Here is a 23,138-nt window from a genome sequence, read left to right as displayed (position 1 = left end):
TGTGTGTGTGTGTGTGTGTGATCCATAGGGACAGATACACCCAGAATTAAAACAGTGGAGGGCGGAGACCTTCAAGATCCTTTGACACTCCCAGGTGGAAACCAGGTCGGACATACATCCTGCATGGACCTTTCCTGCCCAGCCAGGATATCCTGTGTTTGTCAAAAAGACTGCACAGGGAGGCCCTGGCCATTGTCCTTTCCGAAATCTGCTAGTCAGCCCCTCCCCAGGCTGCAGCAGCCGCCCCAGGGCAGAGGAAGAGTAACTCTGGAAACGGTGTTATCAGCATCCTCCATGGACTTCCTCACCTCCTCCCCAGCCTCGTTAGCCCCAAGCTCCTTAGCATCCTCAAACAGAAACCTGGGAAGCTGGGATGGGGTCAGCGCCCTGAAGCCAGCCCTCTCTCTTTTGCCAAGACCTGCCTCTGCACAGCCCTAAGTGGGCAGCCAAGGGCTGCAGCTGGAGTCCCGAGCCCATGATGGAGCCGCGGCTGGGACCTGAAGCTGCAGCCCTCCACCCGGGCTGGCCAGCCCTGCTGCTGTGGGTCTCAGGCCTGAGCTACTCTGTCTCCTCGCCGGCTTCTCCCTCTCCTACTCTGGTGCCCCGAGTCAGAACCAGCTACAATTTTGGAAGGACTTTCCTCGGTCTTGATAAATGTAATGCCTGCATCGGGACATCTATTTGCAAGAAGTTCTTTAAAGAAGAAATAAGGTCAGAATCTCAATCAGATAACTCTGAGGGGCAAAATTCTGTTCCCTTCATGTGATGATGTCCAGGAGTTTCTTGAAATCAAGTCAGGATGTAATTTATGAATTTATGGGTGGGAGCTGAAGCAAAGCCATTTAATCATAGTGGGAATGAGTTAAAGTTGGGATGGGAAGGGGGTAAGGTGTGAAGCCAAATTCCAGTTCTAAATGCTAAATCCAAAGTTTCCTTTGGAAATGGGAGCTTAAAGTTTTAAAGTTTTCTATGAATGGCGTAGCCTGGGACTATTGAGTTTACCAAGTTCATTTCTCATAGTGGGAAGGAAATAAAATTTATAGACAGCTTACTATGTGACAGAAAATTTAAAGCTGTTTTTATTTTCTCCTCACAACAATCCTGGCAGTTAGTGTTTTGCACTCATGATTCAGATAGTGAACTGAGACCTAGCAAGGTTCAGTGACTTGCCCAAGGTCACCACCTCATAAGTGGCAGATCTGGAATTCAAACCGAGGCAGTTTGCTCCAAAGTTTCTGAACAAGTTTTCTGCTGTGAGATGTTGCCTTGATCAGAGGAAAATCTAAGTTTAGTAAATCTCAATGCACCTGACTCTCACCAAAGAATAGTACCACACTCTGGAATTCAGGCCTGCCAACACACAGTCAATGTGTTGGCGTTTACTTGGCCTTTACTATGGCCAAGACCCAGCACGTGCTGTAATGGCATTGCTATAACTCTGGTCATTGCCCTCCGGGATATCAGGGAAGGGGAACGGTGTTACAAATAACAATAAGGCTTGATCTGATGCAGGCCAGAAGTGAAGTGTAAAGGACCTCGGGGAGGTCCAGGGAGAGGATATTAATTCCAAATGGGGACTGGAGAAAGGCTTCTCCAGGGGAAGGTGTTCTGAGCAAGACCTTGAAGGATGAGCTGAAATTTAGTGGGAGAAGAGGGGCTTAAGTTAGAAGGATCAGCTTGAGCAAAGGCCCAGCGGTGTGGGAAGAGGTGAGAAGTCTTAGTGGCTGGAGCATGGGGCACATGTGGAGGCATGGCAGCAGGAGGAGGTTGGAAGGGTCAGATGGGGCCAGGGGCCTTGAATGCCATACCAAGGATTTGGGACTTAACCTGTGAGCCAGTGGTCTCCAGCCTTTTCAATAGACCCTTTGTAATAGGTCTCTTCTCTTGTGCCTTCCCCCAAGGCCCTGCCTCTGGCTTGTAAGATTTGATGACTAAGCAGAAGGCATTCATTTACGATAATTTTATTTCCAATCTGTATTAACCAAAGACATATTTGAGTATTCTACTAAGTTACTAAACAGAAATAACAAATAGAAAATACCAACAAAAAGAACTTCTTTTGTGAGATGGTAGATGTTATAGGGAGTGGATGTGAACTTTTCCTATTAGGCCATTTTTAAAAAATTTTTATTGGAGTATAGTTGATTTACAATGTTGTGTTAGTTTCAGGTGTACAGCAAAGTGAATCAGTTATACATATACATATATCCACTCTTTTTTAGATTCTTTTCCCATATAGGTCATTACAGAGTATTGAGTTCCCTGTGCTATACAATAGGTCCTTATTAGTTATCTATTTTATATATAGTAGTGTGTACATGTCCTATTAGACCATGTTTTAAGGCATTTTGAATGTTAAAAAGTTGAAAGACCTCCAACTGAGGAAGCTGTACTGCAGGCAATGGTGAGGATGTTAAGTAGGGTGGGGACAAGATGAGGCCTGTATTTTGGAAAGATCTTCTGGAAAGCAGTGTGCAGAACAGCCTGGTGATGCTGGCAGGGGCTGTCAGACCAGTTCTCCTAGTCCAAGAGAAAGATCATTGGGAACAAAGCAGGGCAGGAAGGATGCAAGTCAGTTCAGCTAGAGAATCATTTTGTTGATCAACTCGATGTGACAGGAAATGAAGATGTTGGAAATGAACTCAAGATTTCCCACCTAAGAAATGGGATGGAGAGGACCAAAAACACAGGGGAAGTGGCACTGATTCCTTGGAGAAAGAAGGCAGTAAGAATATGGACATATTTTAAGATAAGAGGGAGGGAAATTAAGGGATTCAACTGAGGAAGAGCTCCAGATTCATATCCTCCTCCAGATAAGTAAACAAGAGTGTATGTATATTACAGTCGGCTCTTCAAGTGGAAAGAAATGAGGTTTTTCTCATCAGTCAGGTAATGACCATATTCAGGAAGCATTTCCCCAAACAGGTTTGTGTTCCAGTTGAGTTCAGGATATTACTTCAGCTCCCTCAGAATTCATTTTCCACGTGCGCCCGCCTGAAGGGGAAGTGTGCAGATCCAAGCAGGGAAACACCAGGCGGGGCAGGTTGAGGTTTGGAATGCTTCACGTTGAGAAATCACATCCTCAGCGCAAGGAAGCAGCGAGAGGTAGTAAGTGGCTCTGGGAACGTGGACTTGTTATAGCCTTTTCTCTACATTGTAAATAGTATTTTCCTTATTTTAAAAGTGATATCTCTTTATTTTAGAATTTTCAGGAAATATTGATTAAAGAAAGCATAAAATAAAAATCACAGACAATTCCTCAAAATGTTTAGTTAACATTTTGGTATATGATCCTTACCACCTTTTTTCTAAGTATGGATTAAAATTTTTTCAACAAAAATGTGATCATATTATGCATACTCTTTTGGAAACTTTTATTTAACCATGTATCGGAACACCTTTCCACATTAACTATTCTTCTCCACAATTTGATTTTTAGTGGTTTCATGGTATTCGATTGCATCAAACAACCATAATTTATTTAACTAATCAACTATTGTGGGGTAACAAGGGTTTTTTTTTTTCACTTTTCATTATTATAAACAGTGCTATGTTGAAGATCCCTGTGGCTAGACTTTTATGCACATCAGTGATTAATTCCTGTAACAAATTCCTAAAGGTGAAATTTCTGGGTCAAAAAATACAGTGAATTTTTAGGATTATGAGATATATATATATATATCTCCAAATGGAGACTTCTACCTATAGAGTTTACTTTTTGCACACTCAGAAGTGTTTACTATTACTATTATTTTTATTATGGATTTCTTCTCAGTTGAGCCCTTTTTGCAGGCTTCTTGCCCGTTTGTATTTCTTCTTTGCTAAATTGTCTACAAGTTCACATCCTTTGCCTCTCTTTCCAATGGTGTGTTTGCTCATCGTTTTTGTTCATCTCCAAACATTTCTCCACTTTTAAAACTGGTCATAATGTTACCTTAGGAGAAAGCCCATCCAAAACTTTCAGATGTTAGGCTGAAATGCTATAGCCAGGCAAGCATTAGAACTCCAGTCCTGGTCCTCAATAAGGATTGAACAATGCTTGTTGTTCAGCAACAAACAGAGGGTGAGCTCCCCGGGCTGGCTGGGTAGGCTGAAGACACATGACTGGTGGAAGGATGTCACCTTTCCTTCTTTCCCTATCTTTTCTTTGGCAAGAATGGTAATCATGAATCTGATGCTTCCCATACACAACCAATGATCTTTGACCATTAGAATGTTTTCAGTACCAGTTTTCCATGCATTACATGTTGACTTTCAAATCATGAATGAAAAAGTTAAGAGAAGCTAGAAAAATGAGTCAACCTGATTTACATATTCTTCCTACTGAATATATCCTTATATATAAAATTCTAAGTGACCACCCCAACTGGCAAGTTCTACCAGGATCTGATTGATCAGTATTTGCATACGTGCGAGTAACAGGTAAGGTGAAAGTGTGGGGTATGGGGTACTTAATGGCAGTATTTCTGATCAGAATCACTCCTAAGGATTCCTCGGCTCTTACAAGGATGGACGTCTTACCTTGCCTTCCTTACTGTACCCAAATGGCCTTACATCCTCACCCCCCATTCCCAAAGTCTTCAAGAATGTTTAAATACTTCTGAGTGGTGGAGGACTCACAGCAAAATAAGTAAATCATTAAGCTTTATTTTGCCTTCCCTTCTCCCTTGCCCTTGTCTTTCTCCTTCACCTCAGAAGGTGATAGTAATTACTGCTTTAACTCACTTCCTCAAATGAATTCAGAGATCTTGAGAGCTTCGGGGCCCCAGAGCTTAAGGCAAAAATATCCATCTACACATTCAATCCTCCATACATGCACCCATCCATCCATCCATTCACCCATTCATCCAAGCACCCCTCTAGGCATTCTTCCACCCAACCTTCTCTCTGTGCATCCCATTCATCCATCCCTCCATGTATTCCTCTACTCACTTAACCATCTGTTCATTCAAATACCCATCCAACCATCCATCCATCCAACTAAAATCATTGGGTACTAACTTGGAACCAAGCACTCTGCTAGGCACTTAGTTACAAAGTTGAAGGAGGCCCAGTCCTGGCCCTGAAGGAAGACAGAGACATGAACCAATGATTAAAGCAGAGTATGAGGACTATACACAATGTCCTACACAGGATGTCATGGGAGCATGTGGGAGGGAACCTATCTCAGACTGGGGGGATGAGGGAGTGAGAATCAGAAGAGATGATACCTGTCTGGGGTTTAATGGGTCCGGTAGGGATTATCCAGGGAGGAAAGAGAAAGTGTCTCAGATAAAGGGATCAGCATATAACAAGATGAGTGGAGGCTCAGAGGCCCAAAACAGTATAGCTTAGCCAAGGATGGTCAGTGGTTTGGTGAGACCAACGCAAGCTTGTGAGGGGAGCAGCAGGAGATGGGCTTAGGAAGAGCCTTGTGAAGTATGAACTGTATCCTGAGAGCTTTGGAAAGATGCTGGATATTTTAAGTGTCCTGAGGGGTAGAGGAGAGGGAAGAGAGGCACGAAATATTTAGGGAGGCGTGGCTACAAACTTAGTGTTTAACTGGATGCAAACACAAGAAATATACATTCTCGTTCCAATGTTGTCACTCTCCCCTACACCCCCAGCCTGCTCTCCATGTTGAGGAGCTTGCAGGGATGGGACCACATGACATTTATTCTTCCTTCCAGCTCTGGGAAACTATGGTCTTGCTTGTCCATCTTTTAACCCAGTGAGGAACTCAGCCAGGCTCACTACAAACATGCCCATGATGTCAGTTCAGAAGGAAGATTAGAACTCTGCCTCTATTTTGTGGTTTTCCAAATTCTAGGATATTAACATTTTAGTGAATAAACAGCAGGGCCCATTTTCTCACTGACATTCTTCAGTTTAATAAAGTAGGTAATCAAAGTTGTAAGAATATTCATTTGTTTCCCATTCAGCATCCTAAAGTTATTACCATTTGGAAAGGGGGAGAAGTGTGGCCTGTAAACCTGTTTATTTGTCCTCAATTGGTCCTCATGGGACACCTCAAGCCATGGCTGGACATGCACCGGGATCCACTACAGTCACCTGCCAAGTCAGTGCTGTCCTTTCAGTAGAGCCTCCTGAGAAGGTGGGGACAGAAAAAGAGGACAATGAGGTTATCCCACAGGGTAGGGCATCCGTCTCCATGCCATCCCCACAAACTGGGAGACAGAGACCCCTGAGATCTGTCCTCCCCTGCCACTAATTTTCTATGATTATTCAGACAAGTCATCTTCAATTTTCTCATCCTCAAAATATAATGGACAAAGTGAGAGAGTGGCATGGACATATATACACTACCAAGTGTAAAATAGATAGCTAGTGGGAAGCAGCCGCATAGCACAGGGAGATCAGCTCGGTGCCTTGTGACCACCTAGAGGGGTGGGATAGGGAGGGTGGGAGGGAGGGAGACGCAAGAGGGAAGAGATATGGGAACATATGTATAGCTGATTCACTTTGTTATACAGCAGAAACTAACACACCATTGCAAAGCAATTATACTCCAATAAAGATGTTTAAAAAAATAGATAACCAACAAAGACCTACTGTATAGCGCAGAGAACTAATAACCTATAAGGAAAAAGAATCTGGAAAAGAATTAAATATATATATATATATACACACACATATATATATATATAAAATGGAAGGGGGACAGGGACAAAATCATCTTTAAGGACCCTGCTAGCTATAACTCCTAATAATGTTACCCGTCTGTTACCAAGCACAAATTCATAAAATAGATGATAGAGGACTAAGTAGCAGCAAAGTGGTTTAGAGTACAAGCTCTGGAGCCCTGAAGGTTACTTCCTCCAGTTCCTGGCTGTGTGACTTGTAGCAAATCACTGAACTTCTCTGTGCCTCAGTTTCCTCATCTGCATGGTAATAGCAGTGCTGACCTCATAGGTTTGTTGAAAGGTTTAACTGACTTAATGCACATACAGAGTTCAGCAAAGTGACTGCTAAAGTGATTCATAATGTGTATCGCTGTTATTGTTATCAAAGAGAGCCACCTAGTTGTAAATCCTTAGTCACAGGCCCTTGGGGAGGGGTGGTTTGAACCCCCATGAACAAGAGTAGCTACAGGAAACAGGCCTGCCTCGGAGGCCTAGGCCCTTCCTTATTCTCCCAGTGGGGAGGATCATTTCCCATGGTTGTCCTAAAAATTCCAATAGAGTTGATTCCTTGCAAGTTTTCGGTGTCTGGTCTTTCTAAACAGATCTGTGGCAATGTCCTTGAATGGAATTCTTTGTGCCTACTTCCACTGCAGTTTGAATGGTCCTGCATTGCAGAAGGTACTTACTGACAGTTTCTTAGAGCACCTTCTTTGAAAAGCTTTCAGTCTAAGAGTCTTAGTTACCCTAAGAGGGTAACTGTATCATATAAGTGAGAAAACAATACAATGTAGGGTTTGGAGCTAGTTCCTCCAAAATTCATTATCATGAGGTCGCCCAGTAATGCCCAATAATAAGAATTTAAAGATTCTTATTGAAATTAAATTAAAAGCAACAAGGTCCTACTGTATAGCACAGGGAACTATATTCAATACCCTGTGATGAACCATAATAGAAAAGAATATGGAAAAGAATGTATATACACGTATAACTGAATCACTTTGCTGTACAACAGAAATTAACACAACATTGTAAACCAACTATACTACAATAAAATAAATTAAAAAAATAAATTAAATGTATAACATATAAGCCTAATTTTCATTTGCAGTATAACCCTCAATTATTAATAATAATGAAGAGACACATTTTCTTAGTACTTTTTCATACATTAATCAGAAGGAGATTGAACATTCTTCCCTGACGGAACTGTCGGCACACAGATGGAGGAATGACTGGAGAAAAGGGTCAAGGTGGTGCCTAGAAAATCAGCAAATGGTAATAGGCCAGTGCCTCTCCCCTGGGGAGGATTCCATTGTGTGGAATCACACCTCCTGGATCCCACATAGCTTTGAATTTGGTGACCCTTTAGCAGCCACTGTTCCCTGACACTTGGTTGGTACTGATAACTTATCTGTGGACTGAAAGCAAAATTGATGGGGCTTTTTGGGGTTGGATATGAAGAGGCAGTGCCCTCCCCAGTTCAGGACCAGAAGCCTCTTCACGAACTGTGGTTTCAAGACCCAGCCGTTGTTCACAGAGTGGGCCTTTGCTAGAACCAGTGCAGCGAAGCAGGAAGATCATGGGTTTTTCTAACAGGCAGCCCTGAGTTTGCATCCCTGCTTAGCAACATATTATCTGAACTTGCAAGGCACTTAAGCTCCGCAAGCCTCAGTTTCCACATCTGTAAAGTGGGGATGGGTTATTAGGAGAATCAAAGGTACCAGCATATGTAAAGCTGCTGCCTTCATGTGGAGTAGAAGTTCAGAAAGCCATGGCTAGCCCTTCTGTGCCATTTGGATGAAAAAGATAAAAGTTTGGTTTCGGTATGCAGATCCCTCACCTTTTCTGACATCACATATACACTTCCCTAAGTTTGAGGAAACACAAATAGTCCTCTCACAGGAGAGCTTGGAGCTTCCCAGTCTAAGGAGAAGAAATGGATCAGAGCAGATGTTCTCCCCCATCTCCCTGTCCCCGGGCTCTGCTGGCTCTGGCAGTGTGGCTCGTCCCTGCTTAGTCCCTGCTCCCTCTCTCCAGCTCCCAGGCTGATCCCCAAAGGGCTATTCTTCCAGGTTTGACAACTGGCTGGCCTCACGCCTTGGACTGATTCCCGACGACTTGCCTTCTTACCCTGTAAATTACTCGGATGATTTCAAAACCTGGCGCCCCGTGGAGATCTCAAGGCTGGTCAGCAAACACCAAAACGAGATCTCGGACAGGAGAATCTGTGCCTCCGCAGCTGCCCCAAAGACCTGCAGCATTGAGCGCGTTCTGCGGAAAACAGGGAGGTTCCAGAAATGGCTGCAGGCCAAGCGCCTCACACCGGACCTGGTGCAGGTGAGAGTACTGGCCCTGGGGGTGGGGAGAGGGTGCAGAATCCGTTCCCAGCTCACATCTCAGTCTGGGCAAAAGGAACTGTAGTCTGTCTAAAGTGGGACAAAACAATGTCATGTAACAGCATGGCTTGTGACAAGACAGGAACTAAACAGGTTTAGTTATAGGGACCCTTCCCATTGTCATTCTCCATTCTCTCTGATATGACTCTCAGCGACTCTTTGGAAAACAGTTCCCAGCTCCCACCTCTGGTCTGAAGGACGGATGACCCTCACCAGCCTTCCCCCCACCCCACCACAATGTTTGCCAACCCCTAAACGGTGACCGTTCTTAGAAGCTCCCATATGCATCCCGTTTCATGATCCAGAGACCCCACTTTGAAAATCAGCTTCCTCTTTGATCTCCCACCATGAAGAAGAACCAAACCTGAGTCACTGCAAAAGCAGACTCTGATAACACAGCTCCCTCCTCCCATCTGAGAGCTCCTACCCACTCCCACGAGTAGGCTGCCTTCAGAACTGCAGCACGTTGCCAGTGCCATCTTATCCTGCATTTGTCCCCTCCTGCACTATCGCCACTGGTATCGTGTTTTTCATCCGGACCAGCACAGTCATGTAACTCCACACACATCCAGCTGGCCCCTTGGGGCAGAAGATGCTGCCTCAAAGGATTGAGGAGCCGCTCACCTTCAGCAAAGATGAGAGAGGAGAGGCTCACCTCAGTCTCCCTGTCATGATGAGGCTGGAGGATTTAGCATCCCTCAGGGGCATGCCAAGTCTGTTTCTTGGACTCTCCAGGCCATTAGCCCCTTCATATGGGCACATAAGGCTGCCTGGGTAACTTCTGAGCACTAACAGACCTTCCTTTTGGTCTCTTTGAGATGAGCAACCCAGAACAAAGCAGAATCACTGGTCCCTGCATATCTCGACCACGTGGCAAGACCATTTGGCTTTACTCTAAAGTCGTGTGGAAACTGCCTTGAAATCAAGAGGCATCGAGCTGCTGGTGACATGGCCATCATCTGATATTGAGCTTTCCAATGTGGTCCTTTTGTACTCTGCACTTTATGAATCTCACTGGCATGGAGTGGGGAGAAAATAAGCCAGAGGAAGTCAAACTATGGCCAGGTTGGGGAGGTGGTGGCAGGACCCAACCTAAGGGTCTTGGAGTTGGTGTGGGAAACTGGAAGTGGAGGCTCAGGTGGGAAGAACCTTATGGGAGTTTCTCAACACTGGGCAGAACCAGAAGACAGAGGACAGATATCAAAGCCCACACCATGGTACACACCCTAGGTGCAATGCCCCTGTGCCTCTCTTTCTGCAGACAGAGCCTCCATGCACTGGCCTGGGTACCCACCATCTGCCATTCTCAGGCTGACCACAGCTAACACTGAGGCATGGGAAGGACTAATATGAGACCTCCTCTGCTTTGCCTCAAATACGTGCTCAGGAGCAAATAGAAGGCCCCAGGAAGAGCAAAACAAGATATACAAGGGTTTGTTTCAGAACCCCTTGAAAATCCCATCACTTCTTCCTGCCCCCATTGCTGTCTGGTCCCACGCTGACAGGCACATTTCCCCCAAGGCACCGGCCCTGGATACCTCCACCTGGGACCTAGCAAATGTACCAAAGGACAGAACATCCTGGTGCACAAGATACACTTGAGATTCCACAGAAAGTGGCTAAACTGGCCTTGGGCTTTGAACTAAGGAAGACTCCCTCTTTCCTTCATTTTCTAGACACTTCCATAATACAGTGGGGATTATCCCAGGAGGCCTAGGAAGTCCAAAGCAACCTGCCCAGTACATTTAATGCCATCTACCTTGATGAGTATAGACATTGTGGTAGGGGCAAAGGATCCCTGGGGTCTGGAAACTGTGGTTGAGTCCTGACTCTGCCACTAACAGCTGTGGCAGAACATGAAGGAGCTCAGAGACCCAGGAAGAGCAGAGAGCTTCTGGTTCCTGTTCATCCATGTGACAAAGATGAATCAGACACAAGCTCTGCCCCCCAGGATCATGTGGCCCAATGGTGAGGACAGACAAGAACACAAACCACCACAAAGTGCTGTAGTGGATGTTATGATAACAGCCTATATGGGGACAAAGGACAGACTATTGACTTGGATCCTTCACTCACTGACCAGTTGACATTGCATTTAAGTCTAGGACTTCCCCACTCTGCCCTGACATTCGTCCTCCAAAACTGTGCTGGGGGGAGGTGTCTGGATCATCTCAAAGGCCCTCCCAGTTCTGACATTCTTTGATTTCACATGACTCTACTTCACTTAGTTAAGAAATCCTAATTGCATGCCTACTATCACCAGACACTGTGCTGGGTGCCTTGATTCCCTGTTTCTCAAAAGGCAGCAAATAGTGCCTGCTTTACCAGATTCATTCACACTAGTGAGCTTATAGATATGAAGATGTTTTAGAAAAAGTCCATCACCATAGATACGTATGGCAGTGTTGTTGTAATAAGTGGGTCCCTTTCTTCAATTTCTTGTGCTAAAACTTGCTCTACCAATTTTGTCATCGTGCATTAACATACAGCTAAACAAGCTTTCTTTCTTTCCTTTTCTTTTTTTAACATCTTTATTAGAGTATAATTGCTTTACAATGTTGTGTTAGTTTCTGCTGTATAACAAAGTGAATCTGCTATATGTATACATATATCCCCATATCCCCTCCCACTTGCGTCTCCCTCCCACCCTTCCTATCCCACCCTTCTAGGTGGTCACAAAGCACCGAGCTGATCTCCCTGTGCTATGCAGTTGCTTCCCACTAGCTATCTATTTTACATTTGGTAGCGTATATATGCCCACGCCACTCTCTCACTTTGTCCCGGCTTACCCGTCCCCCTCCCCGTATCCTCAAGTCCATTCTCTATGTCTACCTCTTTAATCCTGTCCTGCCCCTAGATTCTTCAAAACCTTTTTCTTTTTTTAGATTCCATATATATGTGTTAGCATATGGTATTTGTTTTCCTCTTTCTGACTTACTTCACTCTGTATGACAGTCTCTAGGTTCATCCACCTCACTACAAATAACTCAATTTCGTTTCTTTTTATGGCTGAGTAATATTCCATTGTATATATGTGCCACATCTTCTTTATCCTTTCATCTGTCGATGGACACTTAGGTTGCTTCCATGTCCTGGCGATTGTAAATAGAGCTGCAATGAACATTGTGGTACATGACTCTTTGAATTATGGTTTTCTCAGGGTATATGCCCAGTAGTGGGATTGCTGGGTCAAATGGTAGTTCTATTTTTAGATTTTTAAGGAACCTCCATACTGTTCTCCATAGTGGCTGTACCAATTTATATTCCCACCAACAGTGCAAGAGGGTCCCCCTTTCTCCACACCCTCTCCAACATTTACTGTTTGTAGATTTTTTGATGATGACCATTCTGACTGGTGTAAGGTGATACCACATTGTGGTTTTGATTTGCATTTCTCTAATTATTAGTGATGTTGAGCATCCCTTCATGTGTTTGTTGGCAATCTGTATATTTTCTTTGGAGAAATGTTTGTTTAGGTCTTCTGCCCATTTTTCAATTGGGTTGTTTGTTTTTTTGATATTGAGCTGTATGACCTACTTGTATATTTGGAGGTTAATCCTTTGTCAGTTGCTTCATTTGCAAATATTTTCTCCCATTCTGAGGGTTGTCTTTTCGTACTGTTTATGGTTTCCCTTGCTGTGCAAAACTTTTAAGTTTCACTAGGTCCCATTTGTTTATTTTTGTTTTTATTTCCATTTCTCTAGGAGGTGGGTCAAAAAAGGTCTTGCTGTGATGTATGTCATAGAGTGTTCTGCCTATGTTTTCCACTAAGAGTTTTATAGTGTCTGGCCTTACATTTAGGTCTTTAATCCATTTGAGTTTATTTTTGTATACGGTGTTAGGGAGTGTTCTAATTTCATTGTTTTACATGCAGTTGTCCAGTTTTCCCTGCACCACTTATTGAAGAGGCTGTCTTTTCTCCATCGTGTATTCTTGCCTCCTTTATCCACGATAACGTGACCATATGTGCGTGGGTTTATCTCTGGGTTTTCTATCCTGTTCTGTTGATCTATATTTCTATTTTTGTGCCAGTATCATACTGTCTTGATTACTGTAGCTTTGTAGTATAGGCTGAAGTCAGGGAGCCTGATTCCCCAGCTCTGTTTTTCTTTCTCAAGATTGCTTTGGCTATTCAGGGTCTTTTGTGTTTCCATACAAATTGTGAAATTTTTTTGTTCTAGTTCTGTGAAAAATGCCAGTGGTAGCTTGATAGGGACAGCATTGAATCTGTAGATTGCTTTGGGTAGTATAGTCATTTTCACAATGTTGATTCTTCCAATCCAGGAACATGATATATCTCTCCATATCTTTGTATCACCTTTAATTTCTTTCATAAGTGCCTTATAGTTTTCTGCATACAGGTCTTTTGTCTCCTTAGGTAGGTTTATTCCTAGATATTTTATTCTTTTTGTTGCAATGGTAAATGGGAGTGTTTCCCTAATTTCTATTTTAGATTTTTCATCATTAGTGTATAGGAATGCAAGAGATTTCTGTGCATTAATTTTGTATCCTGCTACTTTACCAAATTCACTGATTAGCTCTAGTAGTTTTCTGGTAGCATCTTTAGGATTCTCTATGTATAGTATCACGTCATCTGCAAACAGTGACAGTTTTACTTCTTCTTTGCTGATTTAGATTCCTTTTATTTCTTTTTCTTCTCTAACTGCTGTGGCTAAAACTTCCAAAACTATGTTGAATAATAGTGGTGAGAGTGGGCAACCTTGTCTTGTACCTGATCTTAGTGGAAATGGTTTCACTTTTTTCACCATTGAGAACGAGGTTGGCTGTGGGTTTCTCATATATGGCCTTTATTATGTTAAGGTAAGTTCCCTCTATGCCTACTTTCTGCAGGGTTTTTATCATAATTGGGTGTTGAATTTTGTTGAAAGCTTTTTCTGCATCTATTGAGATGATCATATGGTTTTTCTCCTTCAGTTTGTTAATATGGTGTATCACATTGATTGATTTGCGTATATTGAAGAATCCTTGCATTCCTGGGATAAACCCCACTTGGTCATGGTGTATGATTCTTTTAATGTTCTGTTGGATTCTGTTTGCTAGTATTTTGTTGAGGACTTTTGCACCTATGTTTGTCAGTGATATTGACCTGTAGTTTTCTTTTTTTGTGACATCTTTGTCTGGTTTTGGTATCAGGGTGATGTTGGCCTCATAGAATGAGTTTGGGAGTGTTCCTCCCTCTGCTATATTCTGGAAGAGTTTGAGAAGGATAGGTGTTAGCTCATCTCTAAATGTTTGGTAGAAGTCACCTGTGGAGCCATCTGGTCCTGGGCTTTTGTTTGTTGGAAGATTTTTAATCACAGTTTCAATTTCAGTGCTTGGGATTGTTCTGTTTATATTTTCTATTTCTTCCTGGTTCAGTCTCAGAAGGTTGTGCTTTTCTAAGAATTTGTCCATTTCGTCCAGGTTGTCCATTTTATTGGCATATAGTTGCTTGTAGTAGTCTCTCATGATCGTTTGTATTTCTGCAGTGTTGTTGTTACTTCTCCTTTTTCATTTCTAATCCTATCGATTTGAGTCTTCTCCCTTTTTTTCTTGCTGAGTCTGGCTAATGGTTTATCAATTTTGTTTATCTTCTCAAAGAACCAGCTTTTAGTTTTATTGATCTTTGCTATTGTTTCCTTCATTTCTTTTTCATTTATTTCTGATCTGATCTTTATGATTTCTTTCCTTCTGCTAACCTTGGGTTTTTTTGTTCTTCTTTCTCTAATTGCTTTAGGTGTAAAATTAGGTTGTTTATTTGAGATGTTTCTTGTTTCTTGAGGTAGGATTGTATTGCTATAAACTTCCCTCTTAGAACTGCTTTTGTAGCTTCCCATAGGTTTTGGGTCGTCGTGTTTTCTTTGTCATTTGTTTCTAGGTATTTTTTGATTTCCTCTTTGATTGCTTCAGTGATCTCGTGGTTATTAAGTAGTGTATGTTTAGCCTTCATGTGTTTGTATTTCTTACAGATTTTTTTCCTGTAATTGATATCTAGTCTCATAGCGTTCTTGTCAGGAAAGATACTTGATATGATTTCAATTTCCTTAAATTTCCCAAGGCTTGATTTGTGACCCAAGATATGATCTATCCTGAAGAATGTTCCATGAGCACTTGAGAAGAAAGAGTATTCTGTTGTTTTTGGATGGAATGTCCTATAAATATCAATTAAGTCCATCTTGTTTAATGTATCATTTACAGCTTGTGTTTCCTTATTTATTTTCATTTTGGATGATCTGTCCATTGGTGAAAGTGGGATGTTAAAGTCTCCTACTATGATTTTGTTACTGTCGATTTCTCCTTTTATGGCTGTTAGCATTTGCCTTTATGTGTTGAGGTGCTCCTATGTTGGGTGCATAAATATTTACAATTGTTATATCTTCTTCTTGGATTGATCCCTTGATCATTATGTAGTGTCCTTTGTCTCTTGTAATAGTGTCTATTTTAACGTCTATTCTGTGTGATATGAGAACTGTTACTCAGCTTTCTTTGATTTCCATTTTGCATGGAATATCTTTTTCCATCCCCTCCCTTTCAGTCTGTATGTGTCCCTAGGTCTGAAGTAGGTCTCTTGTAGGCAGCATATATACAGGTCTTGTTTTTGTATCCGTTCACCCAGTCTATGTCTTTTGGTTGAAGCATTTAATCCATTTACATTTAAGCTAATTATCAATATGTATGTTCCTATTACCATTTTCCTAATTGTTTGGGGTTTGTTTTTCTACGTCTTTTCCTTCTCTTGTGTTTCCTGACTAGAGAAGTTCCTTTAGCATTTGGTTTGGTGGTGCTAAAGCTGGTTTGGTGGTGCTGAGCTCTCTCAGCTTTTGCTTGTCTGTAAAGGTTTTAATTTCTTCGTCGAATCTGAATGAGATCCTTGCTGTAGAGTAATCTTGGTTGTAGGTTTTTCCCTTTCATCACTTTAAATATGTCCTGCCAGTCCCTTCTGGCTTGCAGAGTTTCTGCTGAAAGATCAGCTGTTAACCTTAGGAGATTCCCTTGTATGTTATTTGTTGTTTTTCCCTTGCTGCTTTTAATATTTTTTCTTTGTATTTAATTTTTGATAGTTTGATTAATATGTGTATTGGCATGTTTCTCCTTGGATTTATCCTGTATGGGACTCTCTAGGCTTCTTGGACTTGATTGACTATTTCCTTTCTCGTGTTTGGGAAATTTTCAACTATAATCTCTTCAAATATTTTCTCAGACCATTTCTTTCTCTCTTCTTCTTCTGGGACCCCTATAATTTGAATGTTGGTGCATTTAATATTGTCCCAGAGGTCTCTGAGACTGTCCTCAATTCTCTTCATTCTTTTTTCTTTATTTTGCTCTGTGGTAGTTATTTCCACTATTTTATCTTCCAGGTCACTTATCCGTTCTTCTGCCTCAGTTATTCTGCTATTGATCCGTTCTAGTGAATTTTAAATTTCATTTATTGTGTTGTTCATCATTCTATGTTTGCTCTTTAGTTCTTCTAGGTCCTTGTTAAATGTTTCCTGTATTTTCTCCATTCTGTTCCCAAGATTTTGGATCATCTTTACTATCATTACTCTGAATTCTTTTTCAAGTAGACTGCCTATTTCCTCTTCATTTGTTTGGTCTGGTGGGTTTTTACCTTGCTCCTTCATCTGCTGTGTTTTCTCTGTGTTCTCATTTTGCTTAACTTACTGTGTTTGGGGTCTGCTTTTCGCAGGCTGCAGTTTTGTAGTTCCCATTGTTTTTGGTGTCTGCCCGCAGTGGGTGAGGTTGGTTCAGTGGCTTGTGTAGGATTCCTGGTGGAGGGGACTGGTGCCTGTGTTCTGGTGGGTGGCACTGAAACTTGTCTTTCTGGTGGGCAGGGCCATGTCCAGTGGTGTGTTTTGGGGTGTCTGTGAACTTAGTACTATTTTAGGCAGCCTCTCTGCTAACGGGTGGGGTTGTGTTCCTGTCTTGCCAGTTGTTTGGCATGGGGCATCCAGCACTGGAGCTTACTGGCTGTTGGGTGGAGCTGGATCTTAGCGTTGAGATGGAGAGCTCTGGGAGAGCTCTTGGCGATTGATATTACATGGGGCCGGCAGGTCTCTGGTGGTCCAATGTCCTGAACTCGGTTCTCTCACCTCAGAGGCTCATGCCTGACATGAGGCCGGAGTATCAAGACCTTGTCAGCCACATGGCTCAGAAGAAAAGCGAGAAAAAAAGAAAGAAAAAATATAATAATAATAAATTTTAAAAATTTTAATTAAAAAATTATTTAAATATAAAATAATAATAATAAAGAAGAGAGCAACCAAACCAATAAACAAATCCACCAATGATAACAAATGCTAAACGCTAAACTAAGATAAATATAAAAATCAGAGACAAATCAGTCATAGACAGCAAACCCCAAGTCTACAGTTGCTCCCAAAGTCCACAGCCTCAATTTTGGGATGATTCGTTGTCTATTCAGGTATTCCACAGATGCAGGGTACATCAGGTTGATAGTGGGAATTTAATATGCTGCTCCTGAGGTTGCATGGAGAAGTTTCCCTTTCTCTTCTTTGTTTGCCCAGCTCCTGGCGTTCAGCTTTGGTTTTGACCCCACCTCTGCGTGTAGGTCGCCCTCAGGCATCTGTTCCCGCCCAGACAGGACGGGGTTAAAGCAGCAGATGATTAGGGGGCTCTTGCTCATTCAGGTGGCGGGGGAGGGAGGGGTATTGTAGTTATAATTGGAATGCAGGGTGAGCCTGCTGTGGCAGAGGCCAGCATGATGTTGCAACAGCCTGAGGCACACCGTGTTCTCTCCCGGGGAATTTGTCCCTGGATCATGGGACCCTGGCAATGGCGGGCTGCACAGGCTCCTAGGGATGGTGGGGGATGTGGCCAGTGCTTGCACTCAGGATTCTTGGTGGCTGCAGCAGCAGCGTTAGCGTTTCATGCCCGTCTCTGGTGTCCAAGCTGATAGCCGTGACTCACGCCCATTACTGGAGCTCGTTTAGGCAGTGCTCTGAATCCCCTCTCCTTGCGCACCCCGAAACAATGTTCTCTTGCCTCTTCAGTAGCTCCAGACTTTTCCCCGGACTCCCTCCCGGCTAGCCGTGGTGCACTGGCCCCTTCAGGCTGTGTTCACGCAGCCAACCTCAGTCCTCTCCCTGCGATCAGACCTCCGAAGCCCGAGCCTCAACTCCCAGCCCCGCCCGCCCCCAGCGGGTGAGCAGACAAGCCTCTCAGGCTGGTGAGTGCCGGTCGGCACCGATCCTCTGTGCGGGAATCTCTCCGCTTTGCCCTCCGCACCCCGGTTGCTGTGCTCTCCCCCGAGGCTCCGAAGCTCCCCCCCTTCACCACCCGCAGTCTCCGCCCGCGAAGCGGCTTCCTAGTGTGTGGAAACCTTTCCTCCTTCACAGCTCCCTCCCACTGGTGCAGGACCCGTCCCTATTCTTTTGTCTCTGTTTATTCTCTTTTCTTTTGCCCTACCCAGGTACGTGGGGGGTATCTTGCCTTTTGGGAGGTCTGAGGTCTTCTGCCAGCGTTCAGTAGGTGTTCTATAGGAGTTGTTCCACGTGTAGATGTATTTCTGGTGTATCTGTGGGGAGGAAGGTGATCTCCATGTCTTACTCCTCCGCCGTCTTGAAGGTACTCCTTTTCCTTTTTTCTACTAAAAAGGCATCCATTAACAGCACCTTGTTTAGACACAGCCAAAATCATAACCATTTTCTTTCTTTTCGTTTTTTTGAGGGGGGGATCTCCTAGTCCATCTTTTCATCCCCACCAGAGAGTTTTCCTTTCCTTATAAAAACCAGAAAAATTTCAGTAGCCATTTTATAAACTCTGGACAAACCCATGCTTCTTTCATCCACCACCTCAAGGTCATTGCCATCCAATTATGGCACTGTCTCTTCACCCTCCTGTCCTTTCCAGAGACCCTTTGCCCTTAGGATCCCACAGCAAGCACAAGGTGCTCTGTATCCTTTCCCTCCCAGACCTTATCCAGGCAGTACCCAAATTCCTGCTCTTTTCTTCTTAGCAAAACTCACCTATCAAGTGCTTTCAAATAGACCCAGCATCACCAAAGGTGGGGAGAAAAGAAAGTCACCCATCCAATCAAGAGAGATGAAAACAAGTGCTCAAACAAAAACTTGTATACATTGACTGTCGGTCCTGCTTATGAATAAAGAAAGTCAACTTGGATGAGAAGCCCCAGTGATTACCAACAGAATCTGAGCCAGCCAGTTCATGGCTTCCCCTCCTGCACGACCAAGTGCAGCTTTGTATTAAGGACACTCTCTTGAGCCACAGGCAATACACTGTAGCAAGGGGCTGCCAAGGAAGTGGGACAGGACCAGGAATCAGCAAGAGGGTGAAACAATGCAGTGTGTGTGCATGTGTGTGTGTGTGTGTGTGTGTGTGTGTAACACGCTAATAAAACTGTGACTTTTCTCCTCTAAAAGCTGTGTCGTTCTAATGGGAATATCTCACAGCCTAAATTACTAGCCCACAAATAGAACCACAGCCAAGAACAGCACCCAGGGTTTGTCATGATGTGCTTGTTCGCAAAACCACAAAGAAGGCTTCCTCTGCTATTACGCCAGGCACAAAAAGGCAACCCCCCTCAGAAGCACGTGGCTAATCAGAGGAAAACACATCTCCTCCATCGTGTCCCCCTCCCATCCCCTCAACTGCCAGCTGCTATTGACATTGTTCTATACACAGATCCCGTTTCTTCCTCAATTGGGAACCGGCTTGATGACCATGGAGATTTTCCTCCCACTAGATGGTGGCATAGAGTGTTCAGGGAGCTTTGTTTAAACCAGGATGCCTGGCAATTTTACTTCCTTGGTCTCATTCACATAAATACAATAAGGGAAATAAGCAAAGTAACCAAAATGCATGCTAACCATTATATCAGAATATAGTTTTAGAGGTAACTGCTAAACAAATAATAAAATTCCCCTTTGGTTTGAATTTAATTCAAAAATATTTAAGGGGTGTTTGCAGGACATATGCTATGCCCTAGGAGGGTATAAGGCTGTCAAGACAAGGTCCCTGCACTCTGAGAGATGACACCCCAATGGGGGAGACAGACCAGATTTGATTAGTTCTGATACAAGACAGGTTATGATAAAGTGTTTGAATGAAGATGGAAATTTTATATTGTAGTCACAGCTAGTTTTCAGACTATAAATATTTTAATCCTTCACAAACTACCAGGTCAAAGACCCTTCCAAAAAGTTGCATTCATTTTTTTACAAAAATGACATGGCTATATTGATGCCGAAAGGAGAACAGCTGATGGGTAGATGTACCATTTTCATACTTATCTAACTGACATGGAAATCAAAGCTGAAATGGAAGAGGAAATTTAAGCAACTAAAAGCGCCGTCACACAGAGCAATATTCGCAGGACATCAGCGCACACTCTCTGGCTGAACGGCCTTCGGAAAGCAGGGGCCCTTTGTGACTATGAGATCGCGAGACTTGGCTCTCCGTGACCGTGGGGATGTAGTAGTGCTTCTTTTTTGTTGCCCATGCGAGTTTCTGGAGGCAACCCACCAACCCAGAGTCCACTTTCTCCTTTCCATCATATAATTGTTGAGAGTTGAAACAAATAAGACTTTGAATCACGGGATATGTTTAGACTTAAAACCACCGAGACTTCGTCACCTCAGCATTTGTGGCAAAGGGATCCTTTGGAAGAAGACAGTGGCTAAATTATGAATCTACAGGTCTCCATTGTATCCTACGCTCATAGAAAAATGACTCATAGATCACCCAGCCTGTCCTCGAAAATGACTCCTAAATTATTCTTGATGGATCTCACGAGTGAAAAGGAGGCAATGAAAGGTTTCCCCAGCCTTGACACAGACAAGTTGGAAAAGAAAAAGGAGGCAAGAGAAGACTCAGGGAAGGTATACATGAGATGAGTTGCCAGTGGTTCCTTCTCAATGAGTCTCAAATGCAGAACAGAGGCAGCTCCCAGCCAAAGCATTACTGAAGCCTGGGCAGTCACCAGGATGGACCATCTAGAGCAGACTTAGCCTTCACAGGGCTCTCCACTTTCCCTGAACTTAGATGTTAGCCAACCAAGCACCTTCTTAAATAAATCAAGCCACCCTTTGTTCTTTGATTTCTTTCCTTGCTATCTCGCTATCCCTATCGTGATGTACTCTGGGACAAATGCTTTTGCTATAGCGTGACTTGGCTCAGAGTCCTGGGGTTTGGCTATGCCTCTGCGTGTGTCCACATAATATGCAGTAAGCAGAGGTTAAGCTATATGGTATATATATCTATAAAGATATTCACTTGAAAAAATTAATGATAGAAATAATTGATATATTGGTCACATTCTAAAAACTGTTTATTAGGCCACAAAAACATTCAATACATTTTATTTATTTATTTTTGGCTGCGTTGCGTCTTCGTTTCTGTGCGAGGGCTTTCTCTAGTTGCGGGGAGCGGGGACCACTCTTCATCGCGGTGCGCGGGCCTCTCACTATCGCGGTCTCTCTTGTTACGGAGCACAAGCTCCAGACGCGCAGGCTCAGTAGTTGTGTCTCACGGGCCTAGTTGCTCCACGGCATGTGGGATCCTCCCAGACCAGGGCTCGAACCCGTGTCCCCTGCATTGGCAGGCTGATTCTCAACCACTGTGCCACCAGGGAAGCCCCTCAATGCATTTTAAAAAGTAGAGATACCGAAGGCTTTTTTCTCTGATTAAAAGGCAATAAAATCAGACATAAACAATAATGAAACGGGGAAGCCCCAAAACCTACCAAACCTGGCATTTAAAAACATTATCTTTTGAACCACAGAGCAAAAAACTGAAATAGTAATCATATCAAGAAAATAACAATGATTAAAAACTCTACATATCCCTAATCTATGATTTGCTTTGCCAAATCACTGCTCAGAGGATAACTGGAAGCCAATCCAGTGTTGTGTCAGGCAGCTCTCAATACAAATTTGGTCATTAATGGGGAGGAATAAGACAAAAAGACATAAAACTGGGGATCTGCATGTCAATTTGGTCCTAACATGAGACAGCAGACCACAGAGCAATAGGTCAATTTGTTAAAGATCAAAATAGATTACTACCCACTGAACCACACATATGTCATAGATTCTTGGAGTTCACAGAACCTCGAAAGCCCACCAGTTCAAATTCTCACACTATTTCCATTCTTTGTCCTACCATACAGTGACAGGAAACTCACTACCTTCAGAAACAACATGTTCCTTCTTTGAACCAAACGGATCATTAGGAAATGCATCTCAAATCTGTCTTCTTGTAGCTTTCACTAATTTTAACTATTAAGTTATTTCTACTCCTTGGTGTTAAACGTAACATTTCCCCCTCCCATACATTCACCTCCTAAATCCTGGTTTTGCAATCTAAACATTCCCAATTCTCTTTGCTATCTTGGTCATACCCCTCCTACTGGTACATGTGAAAAGTTGTGTCAGCCAAAACCCCTTCTGCAGCTAGATTTTAGTTTTCAAGAACAGAACCTTTTATTTATCCCGTTAAGTATGATCTTCTCAGATTAAATCCATTACTCCAGCCTGTCACCTTGATTGTGTTACTTATAGTCACTACCAACCCAACTACATATCACGTTCAATTTTGATGAACACGACTTTTATCTAGGTCCTAGTCATTAATAAAAATATTAAATAGAACAGGGCCAAAGAGAAAGCCTTCTTACTCTATGTGGATGAATCCGTTCACTGTTAGGTAAACTCAGTTAACCAATTACTAATCATCTTAATTTTCTATGCCATCAAAATCTTAATTCACAGTCTCCTTTAAGAGTTATCATGAGGGACTTCCCTGATAACCACTTCCCAGTGGTTAAGAATCTGCCTGCCAATGAAGGGGACACGGGTTCGATCCCTGGGCCAGGAAGATCCCACATGCCGCGGAGCAACTAAGGCCATGTGCCACAACTACTGAGCCTGCGGTCTACAGCCCACGAGCCACAACTACAGAGCCCACGAGCCACAACTACTGAAACCCGTGCGCTTAGAACCCATGCTCCGCTACAAGAGAAGCCACCGCAATGAGAAGCCCACGCGCACCGCAACGAAGAGTAGCCCCCACTCACTGAAACTAGAGGAAAGCCTGCACACAGCAATGAAGACCCAATCCAGACAAAAAAAAAAAAAAGAGT

General features: G+C 43.2%; 1 protein-coding gene across 1 annotated transcript in view; it reads left to right on the top strand.

Moving 5' to 3' along the window:
• Positions 1-382: 382 nt before the first annotated feature.
• The window catches only part of DIPK2B (divergent protein kinase domain 2B), a 47,915-nt gene continuing 25,159 nt past the window's right edge, over positions 383-23,138 (top strand). Inside the window, exons 1-2 of the mRNA XM_082681730.1 lie at positions 383-711; positions 8,696-8,960. Of these exons, the coding sequence (XP_082537856.1) occupies positions 476-711; positions 8,696-8,960 (501 nt within the window). The 5' untranslated portion in view covers positions 383-475. The remainder of the gene's footprint in view (positions 712-8,695; positions 8,961-23,138) is intronic.

Source organism: Grampus griseus (genome assembly GCF_964374135.1).
Source record: "Grampus griseus genome assembly, chromosome: X".
NCBI classification, from domain to species: domain Eukaryota; kingdom Metazoa; phylum Chordata; class Mammalia; order Artiodactyla; family Delphinidae; genus Grampus; species Grampus griseus.
This window is presented reverse-complemented; position numbering and strand designations above follow the sequence as displayed.